This window comes from Saimiri boliviensis, chromosome 12 (genome assembly GCF_048565385.1).
Source record: "Saimiri boliviensis isolate mSaiBol1 chromosome 12, mSaiBol1.pri, whole genome shotgun sequence".
Classification (NCBI taxonomy): domain Eukaryota; kingdom Metazoa; phylum Chordata; class Mammalia; order Primates; family Cebidae; genus Saimiri; species Saimiri boliviensis.
The window spans coordinates 52,575,343-52,601,958 of record NC_133460.1 but is presented as its reverse complement, the minus strand read 5'-3'; the positions used below and the strand labels follow the sequence as shown (position 1 = coordinate 52,601,958).

Genomic DNA, 26,616 nt, shown 5'->3' with positions numbered 1-26,616 from the left:
TGGGATTGCTGTAGCACTTCTTCCTTCTCCCTTTATCCTCTTTATTCCTGCTTATTTTGTATGAGGTCAGAGTCAGTCTTAGTAACCTTAGATAGTAAGGACCTAGCTGGCAAGATGGAGGGATGAAGATTCTCAGGGGACATGAAAGCTGGGAGCAGTTTCAAAAATTCAATTATGAAGGGACTTAGAATAAATTTTATGACATTAAAGGACCAGTTTGTAACACTTTGCTTGTTTGTAGTCTTTTTTTTGAGACGGAGTTTCTCTCTTGTTACCCAGGCTGGAGTGCAATGGCACGATCTCGGCTCACCGCAACCTCCGCCTCCTGGGTTCAGGCACTTCTCCTGCCTCAGCCTCCTGAGTAGCTGGGATTACAGGCACGTATCACCATGCCCAGCTAATTTTTTGTATTTTTAGTAGAGACGGGGTTTCACCTTGTTGACCAAGATGGTCTCGATCTCTTGACCTTGTGATCCACCTGCCGCTTGTTTGTAGTCTTAAGACATTTCACTTAGCAAGACTGTGACTTTTAGGTCAGCTTTAACCAAAGGTAACCTCCCACTGCTCCACCAAAAAAAATATTAGCACTTTTGTATTTTAAGTTAGTAAGGAAGATTAATAAAGTAAAATTTTGGCTGGGTGTGGTGGCTCATGCCTGTAATCCCAGTACTTTTGGAGGCCAAGGTGGGTAGATCACTTGAAGTCAGGTGTTCAAGACCAGCCTGGCCAACATGGTGAAACCCTGTCTGTACTAAAAATAGAAAAATTAGCTGGATGTGATGGTGCGTGCCTGTGAGGCTGAGACGGGAAAATCACTTAAACCTGGTAGGTAGAGGTTGCAGTGAGCTAAGATTGCGCCACTGCTCTCCAGCCTGGGTGACAGAGTGAGACTCTTTCTCAAAAAAAAAAAAAAAAAAAAAAAAAAAAAATTGCTGGCCATCATAGCACATGCCTGTAGTCCTAGCTATGGCAGGCTGAGGTGGGTGGGTTGCTTGAGCTGAGGCATTCAAAGTTGCAATGAGCCAGATTGTGCCACTGCACTCCAGCCTAGGTAACAGAGTGAGACAGTCTCTTTAAAATAAAAAAAATAAAAAAAATAAAGTAAAATTTTACAAATTTTTTTTTTTTTTTACTGGAGACATTGACGTTTTTAATCTAGATAAAAAGGGACTGCTATTATAACATTAATAGCATATTTTTTCCACTATTAACAATAAACATTTTTCTAAAGTTTTTCCTGCAATCATGAGAACTGTAATATAGTTTATTGACCTATTCTTTAGTTCCTCCAGGCCACGGATTTGGAGTCCCACCAGGTGGAGCAGGCTTTTCTGGCTATCCACAGCCACCTTCACAGTCTTATGGAGGTGGTCCAGCACAGGTCCCACTACCTGGTATGTACCAGCTATCCAGAGAAAAACAATATCATCATTTTTTGAATGTTAAATTGCCATTGAGAAAACTTAGTTTATATTTGAGATAATCTGTAATAAATGTTTATATATTTCTATAATTTTAAATAAAATGGTTTTATGAAATATATTAAATTGATGGAAAAGTTTAATCGGTAAAATAGAGATAAGGTCACACTTTTTCTATTAAAACAATCTATCCCAAAGCCAAAAAGGAAGCTTTCAGGAACTTCTCTGCCCACTCCTGTACCACAAGTGAAACCACCTCCAGAACTATATTCTGACAACCATTCCAGATGGAATCAGAATTTAATCTGGCTCAAGTGTGAAAAAGTATTATTTGTGAGGATCTTATGTAGAACATGGAATATTAAAAAGGTTTTTTTGACCAAAGTTGGTTTTAGATTCAGTAAGTATAATATTTTTTAAAATTATCCTCATGAATATCATAATGTGAATGTTCTTGTATGTTTCCATATTCATAGTCATCAATGCTGTTTTGAAAAATTAAAACTTATAAGACCTGTTGCTATATTATTATTTTTTAAACATACAGGTGGCTTTCCTGGAGGACAGATGCCTTCTCAGTATCCTGGAGGACAGCCTACTTACCCTAGTCAGGTATTTTGTTCCTACCTTTTAAGCTCAGTCTAGGTAGCTAGGTAAAGAAGGAACCGTTCCTTTGCTAAGGTTTCTGTGAATCAGAGGAAATGGTCCATTATAGTAATGGAAGACTTTAATCTTTGATTGTGATAGACTCCATACTTTCTTTGGTCTATCTGCTTTACTTGTGTCCCGATGACTTTGAGAAGACAAGCATAGGTTCTTCTCATAGGTCATGATTCTCATAACTTTATCCTAAAGATGCACCTGGGCTCTTGGTTTCAGATCTTTATCTTCTTCCTGCCCTTACCAGCAGTTATACCTATAAATTTGGGTGGCTGGTTTTAGTATTTCTGACAGTGATTTATGTAGGGTGGTTTTGTTTCCCATTTTTACCTTATAACTTTTCACTCTTTTTTCAGATCAGTACAGAATCTTTTCCTTCCTATCCTGTTTTCTCTCCTGTTTCTTTGGATTATAGCAGTGAAGTGAGTAAGGTTTTCTAATGTTCACTAATCACTAGGTCCTTTATATGTATAGCCTTTGTTTCTGATTCTCATGTACTTTTGCTCTCACTACATCCTAAAGGGCTCAGCTGTCTGTTTGATCTTTATGTTCCTGTAATGATTGGTAGGGCTTTAGACATGGTAGCCAGTTAAGTCTGTTGAGTGAATTTTCTCAGTAGCTGCAGTTTCCCATATATCCAATCTTGGTCCTATGGCTTCTTCATTTTTTTTGAGATGGAGTTTAGCTCTTGTCACCCAGGCTGGAGTGCAGTGGCATGACCTCGGCTCACTGCAACCTCCACCTCCTGGGTTCAAGTGAGTAGCTGGGATTACAGGCACCTGCTACCATGCCTGGAAATTTTTTTGTGTTTTTAGTAGAGATGTGGTTTCACCATGTTGGCCAGGCCAATCTCAAACACCTGACCTCAGGTGATCCACCCACCTCAGCCTCCCAAAGTGCTGGGATTATAGGCGTGAGCCACTGTGCCTGGCCTCTCTTCTTATTTTAATCTTAAATTTTATTCTTAAATTGCCTTGTTTTTTTTTTTTTCCTGCTTCACAATCTATTTTTGGCATTAGAGCCTTGTTAATTTTTTTTATAGCCTACGCAAGTTACTAGGAACATAATAAGCAGTATACTTCTATGCTTACTCTTACCTCAATTTTTTTTTATTGATTTCTATACTGGATATTCATGAATATCTAGCATTTCAAGTTTGTTTTAGGCTGGGGTAGGACAAGTATTATAGTATTAGAAGAGAAACACCTTAGTGATCTTTTCTGGCTCACTTTCCTGATTTGAGGCATGTTAGCTCCAGAGAAGTTGAGAAACTTGTCTAAGGCCACACAACTAGTGAAGGACAAAGCTGAGAAGATTCTAGTCTACATCTTCTGCCTTCTAGACCAGTGATTTCTCTTATACAGAGCTGCTTTGCTAATACAGTAAATGATATTCTTCCAAAGCACGTAGTAAGTTGCTTTCAGTCCTATTTTTTTTTTTTTTGAGACGGAGTTTCGCTCTTGTTACCCAGGCTGGAGTGCAATGGCGCAATCTCCGCTCACCGCAACCTCTGCCTCCTGGGTTCAGGCAATTCTCCTGCCTCAGCCTCCTGAGTAGCTGGGATTACAGGCACGCGCCACCATGCCCAGCTAATTTTTTGTATTTTTAGTAGAGACAGGGTTTCACCATGTTAACCAGGATGATGTTGATCTCTTGACCTCGTGATCCACCCATCTCAGCCTCCCAGAATGCTGGGATTACAGGCGTGAGCTACCGCACCCGGCCTCAGTCCTATTTTTCATTGTTGAAGTTGTTTACCAATCGTACTATAAACCTGTAGTTAATCATTTTTGTTGTGGAAATTTGAATTTTAGTTTAAGCATGCATATAGTTTTAGAGAAATCATTTTATGACTGAGTGTGAATGATTTTTTTTTTTTTTTTTTTTTGAGACAGAGCCTTGCTCTGTTGCCAGGCTCCAGGCTGGAATGCAGTGGCATGATCTCAGCTCACTGCAACCTCTGCCTCCCAGGTCCAAGCAATTCTCCTGCCTCAGCCTCCTGAGTAGCTGGGACTACAGGCATGTGCCACCACACCCAGCTAATTTTTGTATTTTAGTAGAGACAAGGTTTCACTGTGTTGACAAGGATGGTCTCGATCTCTTGACCTCATGATTTGCCTGCCTTGGCCTCCCAAAGTGCTGGGATTACAGATGTGAGCCACCACACCCTTCCAATATGAATGATTTTTAAGCATAGAACAGTAAAAGTAAAGCACATGTATGTATGCAACTTACTTTATGTAACAATTACCACCTTAAGCTGGAACTAAAACCAATAGGTAGAAGTTAATAGAATGCAGATTGGTAGCTCTTGGAAGAGCTTTTATATGGAAGCGAAATAAGCTACCCTGTGAGAGGTGAGCTCCTTGTCATTGAAAGTCCTTGGGAAGATTTTGGTTGATGTAAGTATGGATGTGTCTGTGTGTATCAGGGAAGATGTAAAAAAAAATTTGTCTGGCTGGGTGTGGAGGTCAAGAGATCGAGACCATCCTGGCTATCACGTTGAAACTTTGTCTCTATTAAAATTACAAAAAATTAGCTGGGCATGGTGGCACACGCCTGTAGTCCCAACTACTTACGAGGCTGAGGTAGGATAATTGCTTGAACCCGGGAGATGAAGGTTGCAATGAGCTGAGATCATGCCATTGCACTCCAGCCTGGGCAACAAGAGCAAAACACCTTCTCAAAAAAAAAATTTTGTTTTAGATAGGTAGTTGGGCCAGTTTACCCCACTTGATTGATCCAGTTCTCTAATTCTGTGATAATTTTGTTGTTTTGTTTGTTTATTTATTTATTTATTTATTTTTTGAGACGGAGTTTTGCTCTTGTTACCCAGGCTGGAGTGCAATGGCGCGATCTTGGCTCACTGCAACCTCCGCCTCCTGGGTTCAGGCAATTCTCCTGCCCCAGCCTCCTGAGTAGCTGGGATTACAGGTACGTGCCACTGTGCCCAGCTAATTTTTTGTATTTTTAGTAGAGACGGGGTTTCACCATGTTGACCAGGATGGTCTCGATCTCATGACCTTGTGATCCACCCGCCTCGGCCTCCCAAAGTGTTGGGATTACAGGCGTGAGCCACTGCGCCTGGCGTTCGTTTATTTTTGAGACAGGATCTCACTCTCCTGCTTGAGTCAGGCTAGAGTACAGTAGCGTGATCAAAGCTCACTGCAACCTTAAAATTCAAGTGATTCTCCTGCCTCTGCCTCCTGAGTAACTGGGACTATAGCGTCATGTGCCGTCTAATTTTTTTTATTTGTTGCAGACACGAAGGTTTTGCTGTGTTGCCCAGGCTGGTCTCGAACTCCTTGGCTCAAGCGATCCACCTGCCTCAGCCTCCAGAGTAACTGGAACTACAGCACCATGCCCACCTAATTTTTTTTTTTTCTCTTTTTTTTTTGAGACGGAGTTTCGCTCTTGTTACCCAGGCTGGAGTGCAATGGCGCGATCTCGGCTCACCGCAACCTCCGCCTCCTGGGTTCAGGCAATTCTCCTGCCTCAGCCTCCTGAGTAGCTGGGATTATAGGCACACGCCACCATGCCCAGCTAATTTTTTGTATTTTTAGTAGAGATGAGGTTTCACCATGTTGACCAGGATGGTCTCGATCTCTCGACCTTGTGATCCACCCGCCTCGGCCTCCCAAAGTGCTGGGATTACAGGCTTGAGCCACCATGCCCGGCGCCCACCTAATCTTTAAAAAATTTTTTATAGAGACGAACATTTTGCTTTGTTGCCCAGACTGGTCTCGGACTCCTGGGCTCAAGCGATCCTACTGCTTCAGCTTCTCAAAGTGCTGAGATTGCAGTTATGAGCCACTGTGCCCAGCCCTATGATAGTTTTTCAGCAAGAAGGTTGGAATCAAATGGGCATCAAAGAGGAATATCAAAGGTCAGAACTTCTGTGAGCAGATTGCGCTGAGAAATCTCCTTAGAGTTTTAACCTCAAGAACACAGATCCTGATTTCTTTGAATTCAGTTGAATGCCTGGAAGATGATAATATTCATGAAAATTTACTTCAAACTTAGACTTTCAACAGAGAATAAATACATCAAAAAAATTTTACACTACAGATGAAATATGAAATCTATTTTTTTTTTTTTGCAAAAGAGAATGACAGAAAATAAGAATCATCAAACAGTACACCACGAGGGTTAGTTTATCTAGTCCATTGTATTAGAAACAATAGCTTCTGTCCTATTTAGGATTTTAGTGACAGTGGTTACATCAAAGGAAACTTAGTTTCTGGAGACGTGAAGCCTTACAAATTTTTTTTTTGTTCTTGAATATTTGCTACAAATAGAATAATTTTAGGGATTTTTTTTTTTAAACCACTATAGGAATATTTGTTAGTTCTCTGCTTAGAGCCCTAGCTTAGAAACTAGTAGAGGATGGATGCTAAGGCTTACTGTTAGAAGAAAATGTTGGAATAAAAATACACATGAGTGGGAGGAGTTATTGACCCATAAAAGTGTTATCTTGAAAAGCTGCTGCAAGATGGTCTTGTTCTCGTCTCCTCAGTTGCTTTGCCCCCACAAGTGCTGGCATACTGCTATAGTCAATGTGTATAACTTCAAATACAGTTTCAGTTGTCTAAAAAGCAATTGAATCATCTTACATTTTGAAATGGTATTGATTGCATGTTTAAATGATAATATTTTGGAGGTATTGGATTAAATAAAATGTGTGTGTGTTTTCTGCAGTGAAAACACTTATTTTACAACAGTCATGTTTATTTTAGGTCAATATTCAGACATATAAGAAATGTGTTAAATTTTTTTTGAAAAAGTAATGCAGTATCGTCTTCATCCTATCTTTCTTATGCCCTGACTTGAATACCCTAAGAAAATTCTTGAATTATTCCAGGCTGGGCACATACCTGTAATTCTAGCACTTTGGGAGGCCATGGCAGGGGGATCACTTGAGGCCAGGCCTCAACATAGCAACATAGCGCAACATTAGCAAGACCCTCGTCTCTACAAAAGTAAAAAAATTAGCTTGGTGTGGTAGCACGTGCCTGTAGTGCTAGTTACTCAGGAGGCTCAGGCAGGAGGATTGCTTGAGCTCAGGAATTCAGGGTTACAGTGAGCTATGTTTGTGCCACTGTACTCTAGCCTGAACAATAGAGTAAGACCTTATCTCTAAAAAATAAAAAATAGATGAAAGCTATTGAATTATTTCATAGCTTTGTATTTTAAAGTTTTATCTTTTAATTTTGACATAATTTTAGACTTGCAAAATAGTACAAATAACTCATATATACATTTTACTCAGATTCTCCAAATGTTAACTTCCTACATAAATACAATACAACGATGAAAATCAGGAAAGAACATTGATATAGTACTGTTACTCAACCTATGGACCTTATTTCAGTTTCACCAGTTGTCTGAGTAATGTCCTTTTTCTGATTCAGGGTCAAGTCCAGAATGCGATGCTATATTTATTGACATGTCTCTTAAGTTTCCTTTAATCCGAAATAGTTCCTGAGTCTTTTTTGAGACGGAGTTTCACTCTTGTTACCCAGGCTGGAGTGCAATGGCGCGATCTCGGCTCACCGCAACCTCCGCCTCCTGGGCCCAGGCAATTCTCCTGCCTCAGCCTCCTGAGTAGCTGGGATTACAGGCACGCACCACCATGCCCAGCTAACTTTTTGTATTTTTAGTAGAGACGGGGTTTCACCTTGTTGACCAGGATGGTCTCGATCTCTCGACCTCGTGATCCACCCGCCTCGGCCTCCCAAAGTGCTGGGATTACAGGCTTGAGCCACCGCTCCCGGCAATTCCTGAGTCTTTGTTGTTCATCCTCTTGATGCTTTTGAGGAACACTGTCAATTATTTTGTAAAATACATCTTAATTTGGGTTTGTCTCATATTTCCTCATGGTTAAATCCAGGTCATGCCTTTTTGGCAAGAATACCACATCAATGATTTTGTGCCCCCAGAGCATTATATCAGGAGGCACTTTTTGTTGGCTTATTCCGCTACTGGTGATAATTAATTTTGATCACTTGTTTAAGGTGGTGCCTGCAGTGTTTCTCTGCTGTAATGTTATAAACTATGTAAATATCCTGTTTCTTTATACTTTTGCCACCCAATTTTAGCACCCATTGGTGATTCTTGCCTGAAATAGTACTACCATAGTATTTGCCAAATGGCGATTTTGAAATTTTCATAGATTTATTTCATGTATAATAATCAGGGTCCATATGAGAAATTAAGAGATAATACTAAAATTATATTGCTGGTTTGAAATCTCACTGGGCACTTATGTTCTACTTCACTAAAGCCATTTTATATTCTTCTGTTTTTAAATCAAACATTGTTTGATTTAAACTATTAAGGGATCAATCTCTTTTTTTTCTTACTATTCTACTGAAAAGGAAACCATAAGAAAATTGGGACTTTAATTTCACAAGTTTGGCCATCTTTTCTCCTGGAAATTTGGTGTCTGGCTATCTGTTGGCAGGAGAAAAATCTGTCCTGAAGGCGTATAGGTCTTTCCTGTCTGTTCCAGAATAAGCCCTGTTAATAAAATGCTCATATCCTTGCCCTAAAACCCAAATATTGGCCTTACTTCATAACATTTCCTCATTAGAAACTTACTGGAAATGCTGACTTGGATTTTATGCCTTTTATTCTCAGCCTACCACAATGATTCAGGGCACTCAAGGAACTATCCGACCAGCCGCCAACTTCGATGCTATGAGAGATGCAGAAATTCTCCGTAAGGCAATGAAGGGTTTTGGTAAGGAAAACAAATTTGTGTCTTTTTTAAATAAGGTAAAGTGATCAATTCTAAAGTAAAAAGAAACCTTATATCATAAACCAAGTGTATGTGTCAGCCTGGGTGCACATACCTGAATTTAATCTGGTGACTAGTGCCTTGTAAACATTCTAAGAGATGACCTCAGGCTAGGTGTGGTGGTTCACACCTGTAGTCCCAGCACTTTGGGAGGCCAAGGTGAGTGGATCACCTGACTTCAAGACCACCCTGGCCACTATGGTGAAACCTCATCTCTTCTATAAAAAAAAAAAAAAAAGCTGGGCTTGGTGGTACATGCCTGTAATCCCAGCTTCATGGAAAGCTGAGTAAGGAGAATTACTTGAACCTGGGAGGTGGAGGTTGCAGTGAGCTAAAATTGTACCATTGCACTCCAGTCTGGGTGACAAACTCCATCTCAGAAAGAAAAAAGAGAGAGATGACCTCAGGGAGCACCTAGCACATACTTTGTCCTTACTTAAACATGTGTGGTTATTCCAGGGACAGACGAACAGGCAATTGTGGATGTGGTGGCCAACCGTTCCAATGATCAGAGGCAAAAAATTAAAGCAGCATTTAAGACCTCATATGGCAAGGTATGTTTTTTTCTTTCCTGGAGTGAGCACCAGCAGTGGCCAGTAGACTGCATTCATGTCAGATTGGATACAATCTTTTGATTAGTACCTGTGGTGCAAAGGAGGGACAACTGACTTTAGAGACCTCAAGAGTACTGTATTCCCTATTTATTTCTCTCTTATTTTTTTTTAGATAAAGTTTTGCTGCAGTGTCCAGGCTGGACTGCAGTGGCACAATCTCGGCTCACTGCAACCTTTGCTTCCTGAGTTCAAGCGATTCCTTCACCTCAGCCTCACTAGTAGCTGGGACTACAGGTGCACACACCGTGCTCAGCTAATTGTATTTTAGTAGAGACGGGGTTTCACCATGTTGGCAAGGCTGGTCTTGAACTCCTGACTTCAAGTGATCTGCCCACTTCGGCCTCCCAAAGTGCTGGGATTACAGGCCTGAGCCACTGTGCCTGGCCTATTTCTCTTAAAAGGCTTTTTCATTCTAGAGTAGTCCTTGATTTCACAGTCATACCTTACACTGGTCACATATGTGATAGATGTTCAGTAGAAAATAGATCATGACCACAATCATGGTGAAGAGGATGGCTCTCAATCTTCTGCCTCTTTTTTTTTTTTTTGAGACACAGTCTCACTCTGTCGCCAGGCTGGAGTGCAGTGGCACAATCTTCGCTCACTGCAACCTCCGCATCCTGGGTTCAAGCAATTCTCCTGCCTCAGCCTCCCGAGTAGCTGGTACTACAGGTGCATGCCACCACACCCAGCTAATTTTTGTATTTTCAGTAGAGACGGGGTTTCACCATATTGGCCAGTATGGTCTCGATCTCTTGACCTCGTGATCCGCCCACCTCGGCCTCCCAAAGTGCTGGGATTACAGGCTTGAGCCACTGCGCCCGGCCAATCTTCTGCCTCTTACACAGTGGGATTCAAGGCTTATTACATAACCCTTATTTATTCTTGGTCTTGGATATCATCTTTTGCTTCCCTTCCTTTCTCTAAACGTGTTCCATATTAAAAATTATGTGGGCTGGGCATGGTGGCTTACGCCTGTAATCCCAGCACTTTGGGAGGCCAAGGAGAGAGAATTTCTTGACGCCAGGAATTTGAGACCAGCCTGGGCAACATAGGAGACACTTCATTTCCAACAACAATGACAACAAATTCTCTTAGCTGGGCGTCATGGCATGTGTCTGTAGTCATAGCTGTTTGGGAGGTTGAGGGGGGAAGATTGCTTGAGCCCAGGAAGTCAGGCTGCAGTGAACTGTGATCATACCACTGCACTGTAGCCTAGGTGACAGAACGAGACTCTGTCTCAAAAAAATAATACATAACTGCTTGCCATTGTTCTCTGTATACGCTATGATCTTTTATACTTCTCTGCTGTGTACGTGCCATTCTCCTGGCCTTGAATACCTTTTCTTCTTTTTGTCATGGCAAACTTTTTTAAAATTTGGCTTAAATATCAGCTACTCTGTGAAATTTCTTTCATTAGTCTGGACAGAATTTAGCTGCTTCCTAATACCGTAGTCCCACAGCACTTGTAAAACCTCTGTTACTACTAATTTCACTGCCCACCCCCAAAAACTGAGTTCCCATAGGACAAACCATGGTCATAGTTACCTTTATATTATAGTACGGAGTGTATAATGACAAGTAGCCACTTACTATTTATTAAATGGATGATCAGTTTCTAAATTCAACAAGAATCTATGGCTTAAAAATGCCATTGTTCCTCAGATATAATGGGAAAAAGTGGATAGCACTGCTTTGCATTTTTTTTTTTTTTTTTTTTACTTTTTTTGAGACAGAGTCTCAAAAGACTGGAGTGGCACAATCTCTGCTCACTGCAGCCTCTGCCTCCCAGGTAAAAGCAATTTTTGTGCCTCAGCCTTTGGAGTAGCTGGAATTACAGGTGTGTGTCACCACACCCAGCTAATTTTTGTGTTTTTCATAGACTTGGGATTTCACCATGTTGACCAGTATGGTCTCAAACTCCTGGCCTCATATGATCTGCCTCCCAAAGTACTGAGATGACAGGCATGAGCCCATGCCCTGCCTGCTTTGCCATTTAGATAGGAATCCTAAAAATGTCCTAATGTCCTCTGCATCCAGTGTATGTTTCTCAGAATGGGGTAGTGGTCCACTGATTGGTTCCATCTTGATTATTCTACTCTGCCTTTCCCTGTCTGCTCAGCCCAGTGACTGATTATGTAACACAAACCCTAGGTTTCCTTAAGGTTCAACATCAGACTCACTTCTCTCACAAAGATATTTTCTTTTTCTTTTTCTTTTTTTTTTTTTGAGTTGGAGTTTCGCTCTTGTTACCCAGGCTGGGGTGTAGTGGCGCGATCTCGGCTCACCGCGACCTCCGCCTCCTGGGTTCAGGCAATTCTCCTGCCTCAGCCTCCTGAGTAGCTGGGATTACAGGCACGTGCCACCATGCCCAGCTAACTTTTTTTTTTTTTTTTTTGAGACGGAGTTTCGCTCTTGTTACCCAGGCTGGAGTGCAATGGCGCGATCTCGGCTCACCGCAACCTCTGCCTCCTGGGCTCAGGCAATTCTCCTGCCTCAGCCTCCTGAGTAGCTGGGATTACAGGCATGCGCCACCACGCCCAGCTAGTTTTTTTGTATTTTTTTTTTTTAGTAGAGACGGTGTTTCACATGTTGACCAGGATGGTCTCGATCTCTCGACCTCGTGATCCACCCGCCTCGGCCTCCCAAAGTGCTGGGATTACAGGCTTGAGCCACCGTGCCCAGCCGTTATTTTCGATGTTATGAATTTTTTTATCTAGTCTGTACAATGCTGTCTTGAGTTTTCTTGTATATTGCTCTAGAATTTAACAGTCTAATTTCCATGCTTAGCCACCTCTTCTCTTAACTTCCTATTAGTTAAAATACTATTCTTTTATAGAGTCATCTTTGATTCCATGTTTTTCTTTATCAGTTGGGGAGTATTGTGTATGCTTTGTTCTAGCAGTTGGTTATTTACTGGTTTTTATTGATCTAATCTGTAAAATGGCTTTTTTTTTTTTTTTTTTTTTTTTTTTATGAGACGGAGTCTTACTCTGTCACCAGGCTGGAGTGCAGTGGCATGATCTTGGCTGCAACCTTCACCTCCTGGGTTCAAGCGATTCTCCTGCTTCAGCCTCCCGAGTAGCTGGGACTACAGGCATGCACCACCACGCCCAGCTAATTTTTGTATTTTTGTCGGGGTTTTACCATGTTGGCCAAGATGGTCAAGATCTCTTGACCTCATTATCAGCCCACATTGGCCTCCTAAAGTGCCAGGATTACAGACATGAGCCTCTGCACCTGGCCAAAATGGCCCTTTAAAATGTTTCTTTTGTCTACTTTGTTTCCTTCTCATTTCCATTGCTACCAAGACATTATTATCCCTTAACTAAATATTCCAGTAGCCTAAATGTTTTCATCTAGAGCTTCTTTGTCACCGTCATCCATTCTAAATGTTGTTGCTACATCAGTGCCATTTTCTTGCATGAAAAGTTTCCAGTGGTTCCTCCCAGCAAACAGAATCAAGTCCACATTCTTTAGCTTGGCATTCAATATAATTATCCAAGATTTCGTTACAAATTTGTTTTCCTCATCTATTATGAAAACCTTCCTCTGTAACAAAACCAGATGTCTTATTTTTCCATTGAACAAACTTTGCTCATTCTTGCCTCTCTACAGTGATTCTCAGCCTTAATTGAACATCGTAATCTCCCTTGGAACTTAAAAACACAGAATCAAAATCCTGAATCTTAGCCCTGAACATCAGTGTTTTTGTTTGTTTGTTTGTTTGTTTTTGTTTTTTTAAAGCTCCGAAGATGATCATAACAAAGAGTCAAGGCTGGAAACCCCTTCTCTGTTTCTTGGTGGTGTTCTTTCTTACCTGAAATACCTTTCTCCTTCTTCTTTGCCTGCTAATTTTTGTATTCTCTGAACTCTCCAGCTGACTTTGAACTTTTGCTGTTTCAACTTTCTCTGTTACTTATTTCTATGCTGCTTATCCAGTGCTAGAGTACAGGTTACCTTACTTTTTTTTTTTAGATGTGTATCTTTCTAAATAAGAACAAGATCAGCCAGGTACAGTGGCTCACACCTGTACTGTAATCCCACACTTTGGGAGGTCGAGGTGGGTGGATCACTTGAGGTCAGGCATTCAAGACCAGCCTGACGAACATGGTGAAACTCCGTCTCTATTGAAAATACAAAAATTAGCCGGGCCTGTAGTCCCAGCTGCTAAGGAGGCTGAGGCAGGAGAATTGCTTGAACCCAGCAGGTGGAGGTTACAGTGAGCTGAGATCATTGTGCTAGTGCACTTCAGGGTGACAGAGGTGACAGAGCGAGACTCTGTCTCAAAACAACAAAAACAAATAAGAAGATCATAATTGTTTTACTTCCTCATAGAACCAAGAACAGTTCTTTGTACTAAATAAATATCTGTTTATCATTGTGTTAGTTTGAATTATTATTTATTTCAGATATCCCTTGCTTTTTTTTTTTTTTAACCTGGTTGCGTGGAATAAGAATTTATTAAATGTTTATTGATAGAATGAATAAAATAGATCTGCTTGAGTGTAAGAAGTGTGTATCTGTAATAAACTTAAATTTATTTACTTATTTCTTAGTATATAACATTCAGATTTGAAATTTGGGTTTTTATAAAGCAATTCCATTTCTTTTTTTGTATTTTACTTAAAGCTTTAAGTGACAAATTTGGAGAACACATATACTTAGCTTGTTTTTATAATTAAATAGGATTTAATCAAAGATCTCAAATCAGAGTTAAGTGGAAATATGGAAGAACTGATCCTGGCCTTATTCATGCCTCCTACGTATTACGATGCCTGGAGCTTACGGAAAGCGATGCAGGTACTGTATGTTATTTATTGTGAGTATTTTGTCCTATTTCATATGTAAAACCCTACAAATTATAGCATTTTTGAATTTACAGTGATAATTAAACCGATACATTATTTCACATCATCTGAATGTATAGTTTTTTAGTTCTAGAGAACAAAGAAATAATGAAGCAGTAAGGTTTAATTACTTGCAGAAATTTCATTTTATTTTTGTATAATCCTCCGTTCATTTTACGTAGGGAGCAGGAACTCAGGAACGTGTATTGATTGAAATTTTGTGCACGAGAACAAATCAGGAAATCCAAGAAATTGTCAGATGTTATCAGTCAGAATTTGGACGAGACCTTGAAAAGGACATTAGGTCAGATACATCAGGACATTTTGAACGCTTACTTGTGTCCATGTGCCAGGTGAGTATAGTATGAGTGCTTGTGCATTATAGAGGGAACATACTTTAAAAGCCTTTTGCCAGTGAGCATTCTTTATTCCTTTTAATATTTGGCCACCTTGCAATATTGCTGTCTTTAAGAGGGACAACACAGAAACCAGTGTACTGATTTCTTTGTAGTTACTATTGGGATTTATTCCTGTAAATCTGGCTTTTGTAAGGAATTAGAGATTTAACCTCTAAGGTTGTATGGAATCAGAAACCAATTTGAGGCTCTATGGTTGGGATGAGAATGAAACTGTACATTTGAGCTTATCACTGTCCATTATGCTGCACCATCAAGTGCAGATGTGCAGGACTGCCATAGAGGTGCTATAGGAAGTGAGGACAGCCAGAAATGCAGAAAAATGTATTAGGGTTCCCATTAATAACTGTGATTAGCACCTTCCTTATTTTGATTCCCCAGATGTGCTGGAGAATTGACAGAAAATACTCCAAATAGAGTATTTGGAATGGCATTAGAAACACACTTAAGGCCAGACATAGTGGCTCACAACTGTGATTCTAGCACTTTTGGAGGCCAAGGCAGGAAGATCGCTTGAGGCCAGGAGATTGAGGCCAGCCTGGGCACCAGAGCAAGAAACCATCTCTACAAAAAAATTATTTTTTAATTGGTTGAGCATGGTGGTGGATACCTGTAGTGCCAACTATTCAGGAAGCTGAGTGGGAGGATCACTTGAGCCCAGGAGATTGAGGCTGCAGTGAAGTATGATTGCACCAGTGCATTCCAGCCTGGGCAACAGAGGAAGACCCTATCCTCAAAAAAAAAAAAAAGAAAAAAGGAAACACGGAATGAGATGATGAATGTGTATTTGAAAGAGATGGTGTAAATGACTAGCATGCTGATTCAATATCAAGGGTTACCGGCTATTGTGCTAGTGCACAAAATTGGACCATCTGGAGGGGTCTAAAGGAGAGGAGGGGCCCTTAAGAGCCAAGGGAGGGGCCAGGCCTGGTTGTTTATGCCTGTAATTCCAGCACTTTGGGAGGCTGAGGTAGGTGGATCACCTGAGGTCAGGAGGGTGAGACCAGCCTGACCAACATGGTGAGACTCCATTTCTACTGAATACAAAAATTAGCCAGGAGTGGTGGCATGTGCCTGTAATTCCAGCCACTTAGGAGGCTGATGCAGGATAATTGCTTGAACTCGGGAGGCAGAGGTTGCAGTGAGCTGAGATTGTGCCATTACACTCCAGCCTGGGCAACAAGAAATTCTATCTTAAAAGCCAAGGGAGGTAGGTGTGGAAAGGATAGTGTATAACAGTGAGTGGATATGGTAATAAGAAAGCAAAGTAAATGTATTGAAGGAAATTGAATTTACCTGTAATAGAGTAACAGAACAGGGAAGTAGGTTAGGATTAAAAAAAAAACAAACAAACAAGAATAAGGAAAACAGAAACACTTAATGCTAAAAAATTGTTAAAGTTTTACACGAGGTGCTGAGTCTCTTTGTGCAGAGTTCAAGACCCAGCCCTACCTTTTTCATAGTATGAGTAGATGAGTAACTTCCTAGGAAAGTATGTGTGAATCCAAAGGTAATAATCTGGGAAGTTTTTTGTGAATACCTTTTCCTGTGTTATATTCACTCACCCATTTAGAATATGCCTCTATATATTCCTTGTGCCAGGTGCTCAGATGATGGTTCAGTTTCAAGGAGCATCTTTCCATCTTGTTCCTAAGATAGTCCCCGAGACTCTAAAAGGCAACCTTTTCTTGTTTGGGTTTGTCTTTCTGTTTTTGAAAGAAACCAACTGCCCATCTAAGCTTAAACTCTTCCTCCTTCATTTCCTCCTATGCCAGGGAAGAGTTTGGTATACAAACAGGCCCAGTCTAGCAGAATGTGAATTATTTGTAACTTCTTTTAAAAAGCTCATGTGTCATTTCAATGGATATATTTATAGTAGATACTTACATATTAGGATTATAGTTAGATGGCTGAGTGTGGTGGTATGTGCTTATAGTCCCAGCTACTCTGGAGGCTGAGGTAGGAGGATCACTTGAACCCAGGAGTTTGAGGCTGTGATCACACCTGCAGATAGCCATTGTACCCCAGCCTGGGCAATATAGTGAAATCGCGTCTCTTAAAAAATACATATTATTAAGACTGGGAAGAAAAAGAGATGTAATAGAAAAAAATATATATATTATTAGATGAAGAAAAGAAAGTTTATGAAGCCTCTATACTACATACATCCTCCCTCCCTCTTGCCCTAGAGTTAAATTTCTTGAGGGCAGGGACCCTGTTTCTCCTGTGTCCTTACCACTTAGCACAGTGCCTGACACAAAAAAGTACTTAATAATCTCTTAGTTGCATGAATAAATACAAAGTAGAACTCAGTACAGTGCATATTGACCTTAAATTCCAGCTAAGGGAGCTGTTTATTCATTCGAGTGGTCGTTTATATGTCCTAGAAAACATATTTTTGTTTAAACATTTTTGGACTTAATTTAGCTCCCAAAAGTCCTCATTTTAACGTAACCTCATTAAACCATGATCTTAAAAAATCCAATTGACAGTATAATAAAGTACTAGTGGCCAGGTGCGGTGGCTCACGCCTGCAATCCCAGCACTTTGGGAGGCTGAGGCTGGTGGATCACGAGGTCAAGAGATCGAGACCATCCTGGTCAACATGGTGAAACCCCATCTCTACTAAAAATGCAAAAATCAGCTGGGCGTGGTGGCACTCGCCTGTAGTCCCAGCTACTCAGGAGGCTGAGGCAGGAGAATTGCTTGAATCCAGGAGGCGGAGGTTGCGGTGAGTGGAGATCGTGCCATTGCACTCCAGCCTGGGTAACAAGAGCGAAACTCTGTCTCAAAAATAATAATAATAATAATAAAGTACTAGTTATATGCATAGAAATGAAGGATATGCATGACAGACATTACGCAGTAATTTTTAATAAATTATCCCTTTAGGCCAAGCCCAGTGGCTCACATCTATAATCCCAGCACTTTAGGAGGCTGAAACAAGAGGATCACGTAAGCCCAGGAATTAGAGACCAGCACTTGGGCAACATAAGGAGACACCCTGCCTCTACAACAAATTAAAAAAAATAGCCAGGTGTGGTCATTTGTGCCTATAGTCCCAGCTGCTCAGGAGGCTGAAGTGGGAGGATCACTGGAGCCTAGGAGGTTCATACTGCACTGAGCTGTGATTGTGCCACTGCCCTCCAGCCTGAGTGACAGACCAACACCCTGTCTCAAAAAAAATTAATAAAATAAATTGTCTTTAAATCCAAAAGTGAACTAGATTGGAAATAAATTTTTTAGTAGAACTTTTATTTATTTCTTCCAATTCCTGCCTTTCTCTTTTGCAGGGAAATCGTGATGAAAACCAGAGTGTAAACCACCAAATGGCTCAGGAAGATGCTCAACGTCTCTATCAAGCTGGTGAGGGGAGGCTAGGGACCGATGAATCTTGCTTTAACATGATCCTTGCCACGAGAAGCTTTCCTCAGCTGAGAGCTACCATGGAGGCTTATTCCAGGGTATGAGCTTTTCTTTTGAAGATTTGGTTTCTGTTTTAAGATGCAAAAATATTTATCCCTTTAATTTTGTTTACAGATGGCTAATCGAGATTTGTTAAGCAGTGTGAGCCGTGAGTTTTCCGGATATGTGGAAAGTGGTTTGAAGACCATCTGTAAGATATTTTTGTGCTTTGCTCTATTTTGTTTTCAAATGAGTGGGAACTTTGAATAGTTGTTTCCTAATGATATAGTCTAAGTGGAATCTGCTTAGGCAGTAGCTGAACTAATCCTTTGGTTTTTGTTTGTTTTTTGTTTTTTTCCCAAAAAAAGAAAACTCGAAAGGATTTATTACACAAACCCCTAGAAACAATCCTTTGTCTTTATTTGCAATTTCCTAGGGGTGGTGGTGCTGTGATCAAATAGGGCTGTTTTGGGATGATTATTTGGCCTTCATCTGTAGGCTGTTCTTGAGGACTGTGCAAGAATACCTGACAGTTGCAGTACTTCTTTTAAAGAGAAAGGGAAAGCCCCAAGGAACTCACAGCATCACCGTGAAACAGTTTGAGCCGTCAGAACAGACCTTTCAAGTGCTCAGCCCAGTGAGACTCTTTTCCTTTTTGAAGTTAAACAACCAATTTCTGGTGGTCTAATACACAGATGTCTAACAAAGTGAAAGTTTCATTCTGTTGGGTATTAGGACTAAAGGGAGTATTAGTAACACATTGGTATTAACAGTGGAATGTTGGGCTGGGCGTGGTGGCTCACATCTGTAATCCCAGCACTTTGGGAGGCCAAGGTGGGCAGATCACGAGGTCAAGAGATCCAGATCATCCTGGCCAACATGGTGAAATGTTGTCTCTACTAAAAATACAAAAAATTAGCCGGGTGTGGTGGTACATGCCTGTAGTCCCAGCTACATGGAGGCTGAGGGAGGAGAATCATTTGATCCTGGGAGGCGGAGGTTGCAGTGAGCCAAGAGCACACCACTGCACTCTAGCCTGGCGACAGTTTGAGACTCCATCTCAAAAAAAAAAAAGGAATGTCTTAGAATATTAATACAGGAATTGTAGTGAAAGCAAAAATGCATGGGTAGAACATCTCTGTCATCTGTAGGAGGAGACTTTGCTAAGTGAATTTGAATTTTTCAAACAAAACCTGTCAGATTTCTGAGAATCTTTTTGAAATCTTTGCTCTAATCTGTGTTTTCTCTTTTAAAGAGTTTTATCTTTCAGCTGAATGATATTCTTGACTTCTGGAATTCAGATTTTGTCATAATTGTTCCTTTAGTAAGATACTACTGGAGCACAGATGCTATAGATTTTCAGTTTAAGGAGAAAAAATTAGAATCAAAGCCATTGCAACTATGGAGAGACAAGAGGATTTCTAGGCTAGAGGGAATCTCCTAGAATTGAAGGTAGTTTATCTGATGCAGCTAGAAAGATTGTTGAATACTTTAAAAAAAAAAGCAAGGGCGGGGAGCTCAGTCATGATGGCTCATCCCTGCAGCACTTTGGAAGACTGAGGCGGAAGGATCATTTGAGTCCAGGAGTTGGAGACTAGCCTGGGCAACATAGTGAGACTATGTCTCTACAAATATTAATAATAAACAAAATTATCTGGGTGTGGGGGCACACACCTATAGTCCCAGCTACTTAGAAGGCTGAGGTGGGAGGATTACCTGAGTCTGGGAGGCTGCAGTGAGCCATGTTTGCACCACTGCACTATAGGCTGGGTGACAGAGTGAGAACTTGTCTCAAAAAAAAAAATCGAGGAGGAGAACATCTGAACATCTTTAACTTACCTCACGTTTCTGGGATGATTATAGAGAAAATAATGAAAGGCAGGCTAGAAGTGATAAATGAAGCTGAAGGGGTACACTTCTTGTCAGATCATGAGTCCATGTCTCAACCGTCTCTGTTTTGCAGTGCAGTGTGCCCTGAACCGCCCTGCCTTCTTTGCTGAGAGGCTCTACTATGCTATGAAAGGTGCTGGCACAGATGACTCTACCCTGGTCAGGATTGTGGTCACTCGAAGTGAGGTGAGACGGGCGTTTCTCTTTTTGTTGGGTCTTACTTGATGTTCGTTGTTGATTTCTTAAAAGTTCCTCAGTTGGATGTCAGTCCCTCAAAAATGGTAAGAGTTCTCTTTGCACTGCTAAAAGAGGTGGTATAAAGGACAGAAAATTCATTTTCCTTATGCTGTGGGAGAAGCTTGCATTAGTGAAAGAGGCCACTCTGCCCTAGTGAAGACAGTACTACCAGATTTTACGACTTGAGAAGGTCTATGGAGAATACAAAGTTACGGGAAGTTAGACATTTATCTTTTGATTTTCGTGTTGCTTATATAAAAAGTATATGAAAGACCTATGTAGATTAATCCTATTGGATATCAACAATATTTAAATTTAGCATTCCTTAATAATAAAACCATTTTTAAAATACTCATCTATTTATTTATTTTATTTATTTTTATTTATTTATTTATTTTTTAAGATGGGGTTTCACCATGATGGCCAGGCTGGTCTTGAACTCCTGACCTCAGGTGATCCACCCACCTCTGCCTCCCAAAGTGCTAGGATTACAGGTGTGAGCCACTGAGCCTGGCCTCATCATCTCTTTAAATATAGCCTCATTTTTAATTTTTTTCTTTATATATATACACTGCACTTTTTAAAAATTCCTTTTTTTTTTTTCTCAGAAGAAATGACATTTGAACTTTTTTTTTTTTTTTTTTTTTAAGACATGGTCTCACTGTGTTACCCAGACTGGAGTGCAGTGGCACAATCTCAGCCTACTGCAACCTCCACCACCTGGGTTTCAGCAGTTCTACCACCTCAGCCTCTTGAGTAGCTGGGACTGCAGGTTTGCACCACCACGCCCAGCTGTTTTTGTATATTTTGGTAGAGATGGGATTTTACCATGTTGGCCAGGCTGGTCTTGAACTCCTGACCTCAAATGATCCACCTGCCTCAGCCACCATGCCCGGCCTTAATTCAACGAAAACATAGTGGGGTGTAGTGGCTCATGCGTATAATTTCAGCACTTTGGGAGGCTGAGTCGAGAGGATTGCTTGAGCCCAGGAATGTGAGACCAGCCTGGGCGACATGGTGAAACTTATTTTTACAGAAAATACACACACACACACACACACACACACACCCACACACACCACACACCACACACACCACACACACCACACACCACACACCACACACCCCACACACACCACACACACCACACACCACACACACACACACACGCGACATGGTGAAACTTATTTTTACAGAAAATACACACACACACCCCACACACACCCCACGCCCCCCCCCCACCCCCACCCCCCACACACATACACACACAATTAGCTGGCCATGGTAGTCCCAGCTACCCAGGATGTTGAGGTGGAAGGATCACCTGAGCCCACGAGGTCAAGGCTGCAGTGAGCCACGATTGCAACACTGCACTCCAGCCTGGGTAACAGGGACCCTATGCCAAAAAAACCGTAAATTAAAGAAGGTAGATCGTTTTTAAAGAAAACAACTAGAATGTGGTATTTTGAAAAAAACTTTGTATTTGTTCTTTAACTTAAATTTTCTAAGCATGATGTTTTAAGTTGTGATAAAATATACATAACATAAAATTTACCATTTTTAAGTAGCATTAAGTACATTTACATTGTTATGCAACATCACTACCATTCAACTTCAGAAGTTTTTTCAACTTGCAAAACTGAAAATCCATACTCATTAAACAATAGCTCTTCATTCTTCTTTCTCCCAACCGCTGGAAACAAACCATGTGATTTTCTGTTCCTATATTTGACTACTTTAGGTACATATATTGGTGGAATCATACAATATTTGTCTTTTTGTGAATGTCGTCTTTTACTTAGCATAACATCTTCAAGGACTATTCATGTTGTAGCATGTCAGAATTTTTTTCTTGAGACTAAGAGTCCATTGTGTGTGTATCTCACCTTTTGTTTTCTTATTCATCTGTGACACTTGGGTTCTACCTAGATAATGCTGCTGTGAACATGGGTGTACAAATACCTGTTCAAGTCTACTTTCACTTCTTTTGAATATATCCAGAAGTGGAATTTCTAGGTCATATTGTAATTCTTTGGAAGTTTTTGTTTTGTTTTGAGGAATTACCATATTATTTTCCTCAGCAGTTGCACCATTTTACTTTTCCATCGATCAGTGCAGAAGTGTTCCTATTTCATGACATCCTTGCCAATACTTAACTATTTTTTTATTTTTTATAATAGCCATCCTATCAAATGGTTTTTAAATGACTAATATCTTTGGAATAATAGATGAAACTAGTACCACCCTTATCCAGGATTTTACAGAGCTGTGAATCAGACCTTCATTGGGTAGAGCTAGCATTGGTATGAACACCAGCCATAAAATGTCAGTCACTTGGTGTTTTCCCCCCTCAGCTTTGATTACTATTAAGATCTTATTGTATAAAAAGAATTGTAGTAAGTGCCATTTATCACGGATGTTTTTCTAACATCAGAAATGTTATTTCTCATGCAGATTGATCTTGTACAAATAAAACAAATGTTCACTCAGATGTATCAGAAGACCCTGGGCACAATGATTGCAGGTGACACGAGTGGAGATTACCGAAGACTTCTTCTGGCTATTGTGGGCCAGTAGGAGGGATTTTTTTTTTTTTTTTAAATGAATGAAGCTATTCATAGCTTATCCTTCAGAGCAATGACCTGCATGCAGCAATATCAACCATCAGCTAACCAAAAGAGCTTTCTATCAAGGACCATATCAGGGTAATGTGCTTGGTTTGCACATGTTGTTATTGCCTTAATTCTAATGTCATTTTGTTCTCTACGTATAATCAATGTAAAGCCATATCACAATGATACAGTAATATTGCAGTGTTTGTAAAGCTTCATTCTTACTAGTTTCATTCTAATCAAGATGTCAAATTGAATAAAAAAATCACAGCAATGTCTAATTCTGTGTAATAATACTGAATAATTTTTTAGGTTGCTGAAATCTCTGCCTTCCAGAATCCCTCTAGGTCTGTTTGATAGAGTGGGTAGTATATCATAACTGTGTACTTTTAAAAAATTCATCCCTTTACATCTAGAAGAATAATTTGCATCTTATTTTGCATAAATTTGTTCTATATTCACAAACACTTTCCACATAGAAAATAGATTAGTATTACTGTAGCACCTTTTAAGAAAGGGTCATATGTTTATATGCTTAAAATAAATAGCTTACTTTTTTTTTTCCAGTTGTTTTCTTTTTTTAAATTGAGTTATGACAAATAAAAAATTGCATATATTTAAGGTGTACAATATGGTCTTTTGCTATCAGCATTCCTTGTTTAGTGATTTCATAATTAAGGTCAGGCTAATTACGTATCTGTCACCTTGACATAGTTACCATTTTTTTCGTGTGTGGTGAAAACACTTACGATCTATTAACTTAGCAAATTTCAAGTGTTCAATACATTATTAACTATAGATACTATGCTTTACATTAAATCTCTAGAACTTACTCATCTTATAACTGAAAGTTTATACCCTTTGACCAACATCTCCCCATTTCCCCACCTCTCTCTCTAGCAACCACAACTTTTAAGTTCAGCTATTTTAGATTCCACATATAAATGGTATGTAATATTTCTCTTTCTGTATCTGGCTTATTTCTCTTAGCGTAATGATCTCTAAGTTTATAGTTCACATTGTCACAAATGGCAGAATTTCCTTTTTTTTTTTTGAGTGAGAGTTTCTCTCGTCCAGGCTGGAGTGCAGTGGCATGATCTCAGCTCACTACAACCTCCGCCTCTCAGGTTCAAGCAATTCTCCTGCCTCAGCCTCCCAAGTAGCTGGGATTACAGGCATCTGCCACACCTGGCTAATTTTTTGTTTAGTAGAGATGGGGTTTCACCAGCTTGGCCAGGCTGGTCTCGAACTTGTGATCTCAGTTGATCCACCTCCCAAAGTGCATGGATTACAGGTGTGAGCCACCGTGGCTGGCCAAAATTTTCTCCTTTAAGCCTGAATAATACTCCATTGTGTATATATACTATAATTTCTTTCTCCATTTATCCATCAATGGACACTTGAGTAGTTTCCATATATGGATTATTGTGAATAATGCTGCAGTGAACATGGGAGTGAAGATACCTCTTTATGATGCTGATTTCATTTCCTTCAGATACATACCCAGAAATGATATTGCTGGGTCATATTATTTTTAATATTTCGAGAAACCTCCATACTATATTCTATAATGGCTATGCTAAGTTACCTTCCCACCAACAGTGTATAATGGTTCCCTTTGCTCCATATTCTTGCCATCTTGTTAATGTTTTACCTTTTTGATAATACCCAACCTAACAGGTGAAAATACCATGTGTACTTGAGAAGAATGTGTATGCTACCATTGTTTAAAGATAGAGTGTAGAGTGTTCTGTATGTGTCCATTAGGTCTAGTTTATTGTGTTAAGTCCTCTTTTTCCTTACGTCTGATTCTTCTATCCATTATTGAGAATGGGGTGTTGAAGTCCCCAGCTACTGTTGTAAAACCGTTTCTCCCTCAGTTTTTGCTTCATATATTTAGGTGGTCTGTTATTAGGAGTGTAAATGTTCGTAATTGTCATATATTCTTGCAGTATTGAATTTATTATTATTATATAATGTTCTTTGTCCCCTATGACCTTTTTTTTTGAGATGGAGTCTCACTCTGTTGCCCAGGCTGGAGTGCAGTGGCATGATCTTGGCTCACTGCAACCTCTGCCTTCTGGGTTCAAGCAGTTCTCCTGCCTCAACCTCCTGAGTAGCTGGGATTACAGGTGCCTTCCACCACGCCTGGCTAATGTTTGTATTTTTAGTAGAGACAGGTTTTCACCATGCAGGCTGATCTTGAACACCTAACGTCAGGTGATCTGCCCACCTTGGCTTCCCAAAGTGCTGGTATTATAGGCGTGAGCCACTGCACCTGGCCCCATGACCTTTTTTGATTTAAAGTCTATTTTGTCTGATATTACTATAGCCTCCCCTACTCTCTTTTGGTTACTATTTACATGGAGTCTCTTTTAATCTTTTAACTTTTAATCTGTTTATGTATTTTGATCAAACATGAGTCTTTTGTACACAGCATAAAGTTGGATTTTGAAAAATCCATTTTGCCAGTCTTTCTCTTTTGATTAGAAAGTTTAATCCCAGGCCGGGCATGGTGGCTCAAGCCTGTAATCTCAGCACTTTGGGAGGCCGAGGTGGGTGGATCACGAGGTCAAGAGATCGAGACCATCCTGGTCAACATGGTGAAACCCCGTCTCTACTAAAAATACAAAAAATCAGCTGGGCATGGTGGTGCGTGCCTGTAATCCCGGCTACTCAGGAGGCTGAGGCAGGAGAATTGGCTGAACCCAGGAGGCGGAGGTTGTGGTGAGCTGAGATCACGCCATTGCACTCCAGCCTCGGTAACAAGAGCAAAACTCTGCCTAAAAAACAAAACAAAATAAAACAAAACACAAAGTTTAATCCCAGCTGGGCTTGGTGGCTCACACCTGTAATCCCAGCACTTTGGGAGGCTGAGGTGGGTGGATTATTTGACATCAGGAGTTCCAGACCGGTGTAGCCAACATGGTTGAGACCCCTGCCTCTAATAAAAATACAAAAATTAGCCGGGTGTGGTGGGGCGCACCTATAATCCCAGCTACTCGTGAGGCTCAGTTGGGAGAACTGCTTGAACCCAGGATGTAGAGGTTGCAGTTAGCTGAGATCATGCCACTACAGTCCAGCCTGGGTGACAGAGTGAGACTGTCTAAAAAAAAAAAAAAGAAAATGTAATCTATTTACATTTAAAGTAATTACTGTTAAGAACTTCTGTTACTATGCTATTTGTTCTCCACATGCCTTATTGCTTTTTTGTCCCTCATTTCCTGCATGACTGTCTTTTGTGTTTAGTTGTTTTGTAGTAAAACATTTAAATTCATTTCCCTCTGTTTTGTCTATATTCTGTAGCTATTTTCTTCGTGTGTGTTCGTGTCTTTTTTTTTTTGGAGGCAGGGTCTTCTCCGTCACCCAGGTCGGAGTGCAGTGGTGGAATCACTGCTTACGGCAGCCTTGGACTCAAGCGTTCCTCCTGCCTCAGTGTCACAAGTAGCTGGGACTACAGGCTCTTGCTACCACACCAAGCTAATTTTCAATTTTTTTGAAGAGACAGGGTTTCATGTTGCTCCAGGCTGGTAACTCCTAGACTCAAGCAATCCACTTGCCTCGGCCTCCCAAAGTGCTGGGATTACAGGTATGTGCCACCACACCCAACCTGTGTCTTAGTTTTTGGTTTTTTGTTTTTGTTTTTTTTTTTTTTTTTTTGAGAAATGTTAAGTTACTGTCTTAGTTTTTAACAAAAAAGCTCAAAAAGTAA

General features: G+C 40.4%; 1 protein-coding gene across 5 annotated transcripts in view; it reads left to right on the top strand.

The window, feature by feature from the left end:
- The window catches only part of ANXA7 (annexin A7), a 41,058-nt gene extending 17,538 nt beyond the window's left edge, over nt 1-23,520 (top strand). For 2 of the 5 annotated variants that reach the window (XM_039478036.2, XM_039478034.2), the window contains 11 exons: nt 1,284-1,394; nt 1,969-2,033; nt 2,438-2,503; nt 8,721-8,823; nt 9,340-9,434; nt 14,184-14,297; nt 14,527-14,697; nt 18,054-18,224; nt 18,301-18,376; nt 20,129-20,241; nt 22,747-23,520. In XM_039478036.2, coding sequence (XP_039333970.1) covers nt 1,284-1,394; nt 1,969-2,033; nt 2,438-2,503; nt 8,721-8,823; nt 9,340-9,434; nt 14,184-14,297; nt 14,527-14,697; nt 18,054-18,224; nt 18,301-18,376; nt 20,129-20,241; nt 22,747-22,869 — 1,208 coding nt within the window. In that variant the 3' untranslated portion in view covers nt 22,870-23,520. The remainder of the gene's footprint in view (nt 1-1,283; nt 1,395-1,968; nt 2,034-2,437; nt 2,504-8,720; nt 8,824-9,339; nt 9,435-14,183; nt 14,298-14,526; nt 14,698-18,053; nt 18,225-18,300; nt 18,377-20,128; nt 20,242-22,746) is intronic. The other 3 variants (XM_039478032.2, XM_039478035.2, XM_039478031.2) reach the window with 2 other exon arrangements.
- Nucleotides 23,521-26,616: the final 3,096 nt, after the last annotated feature.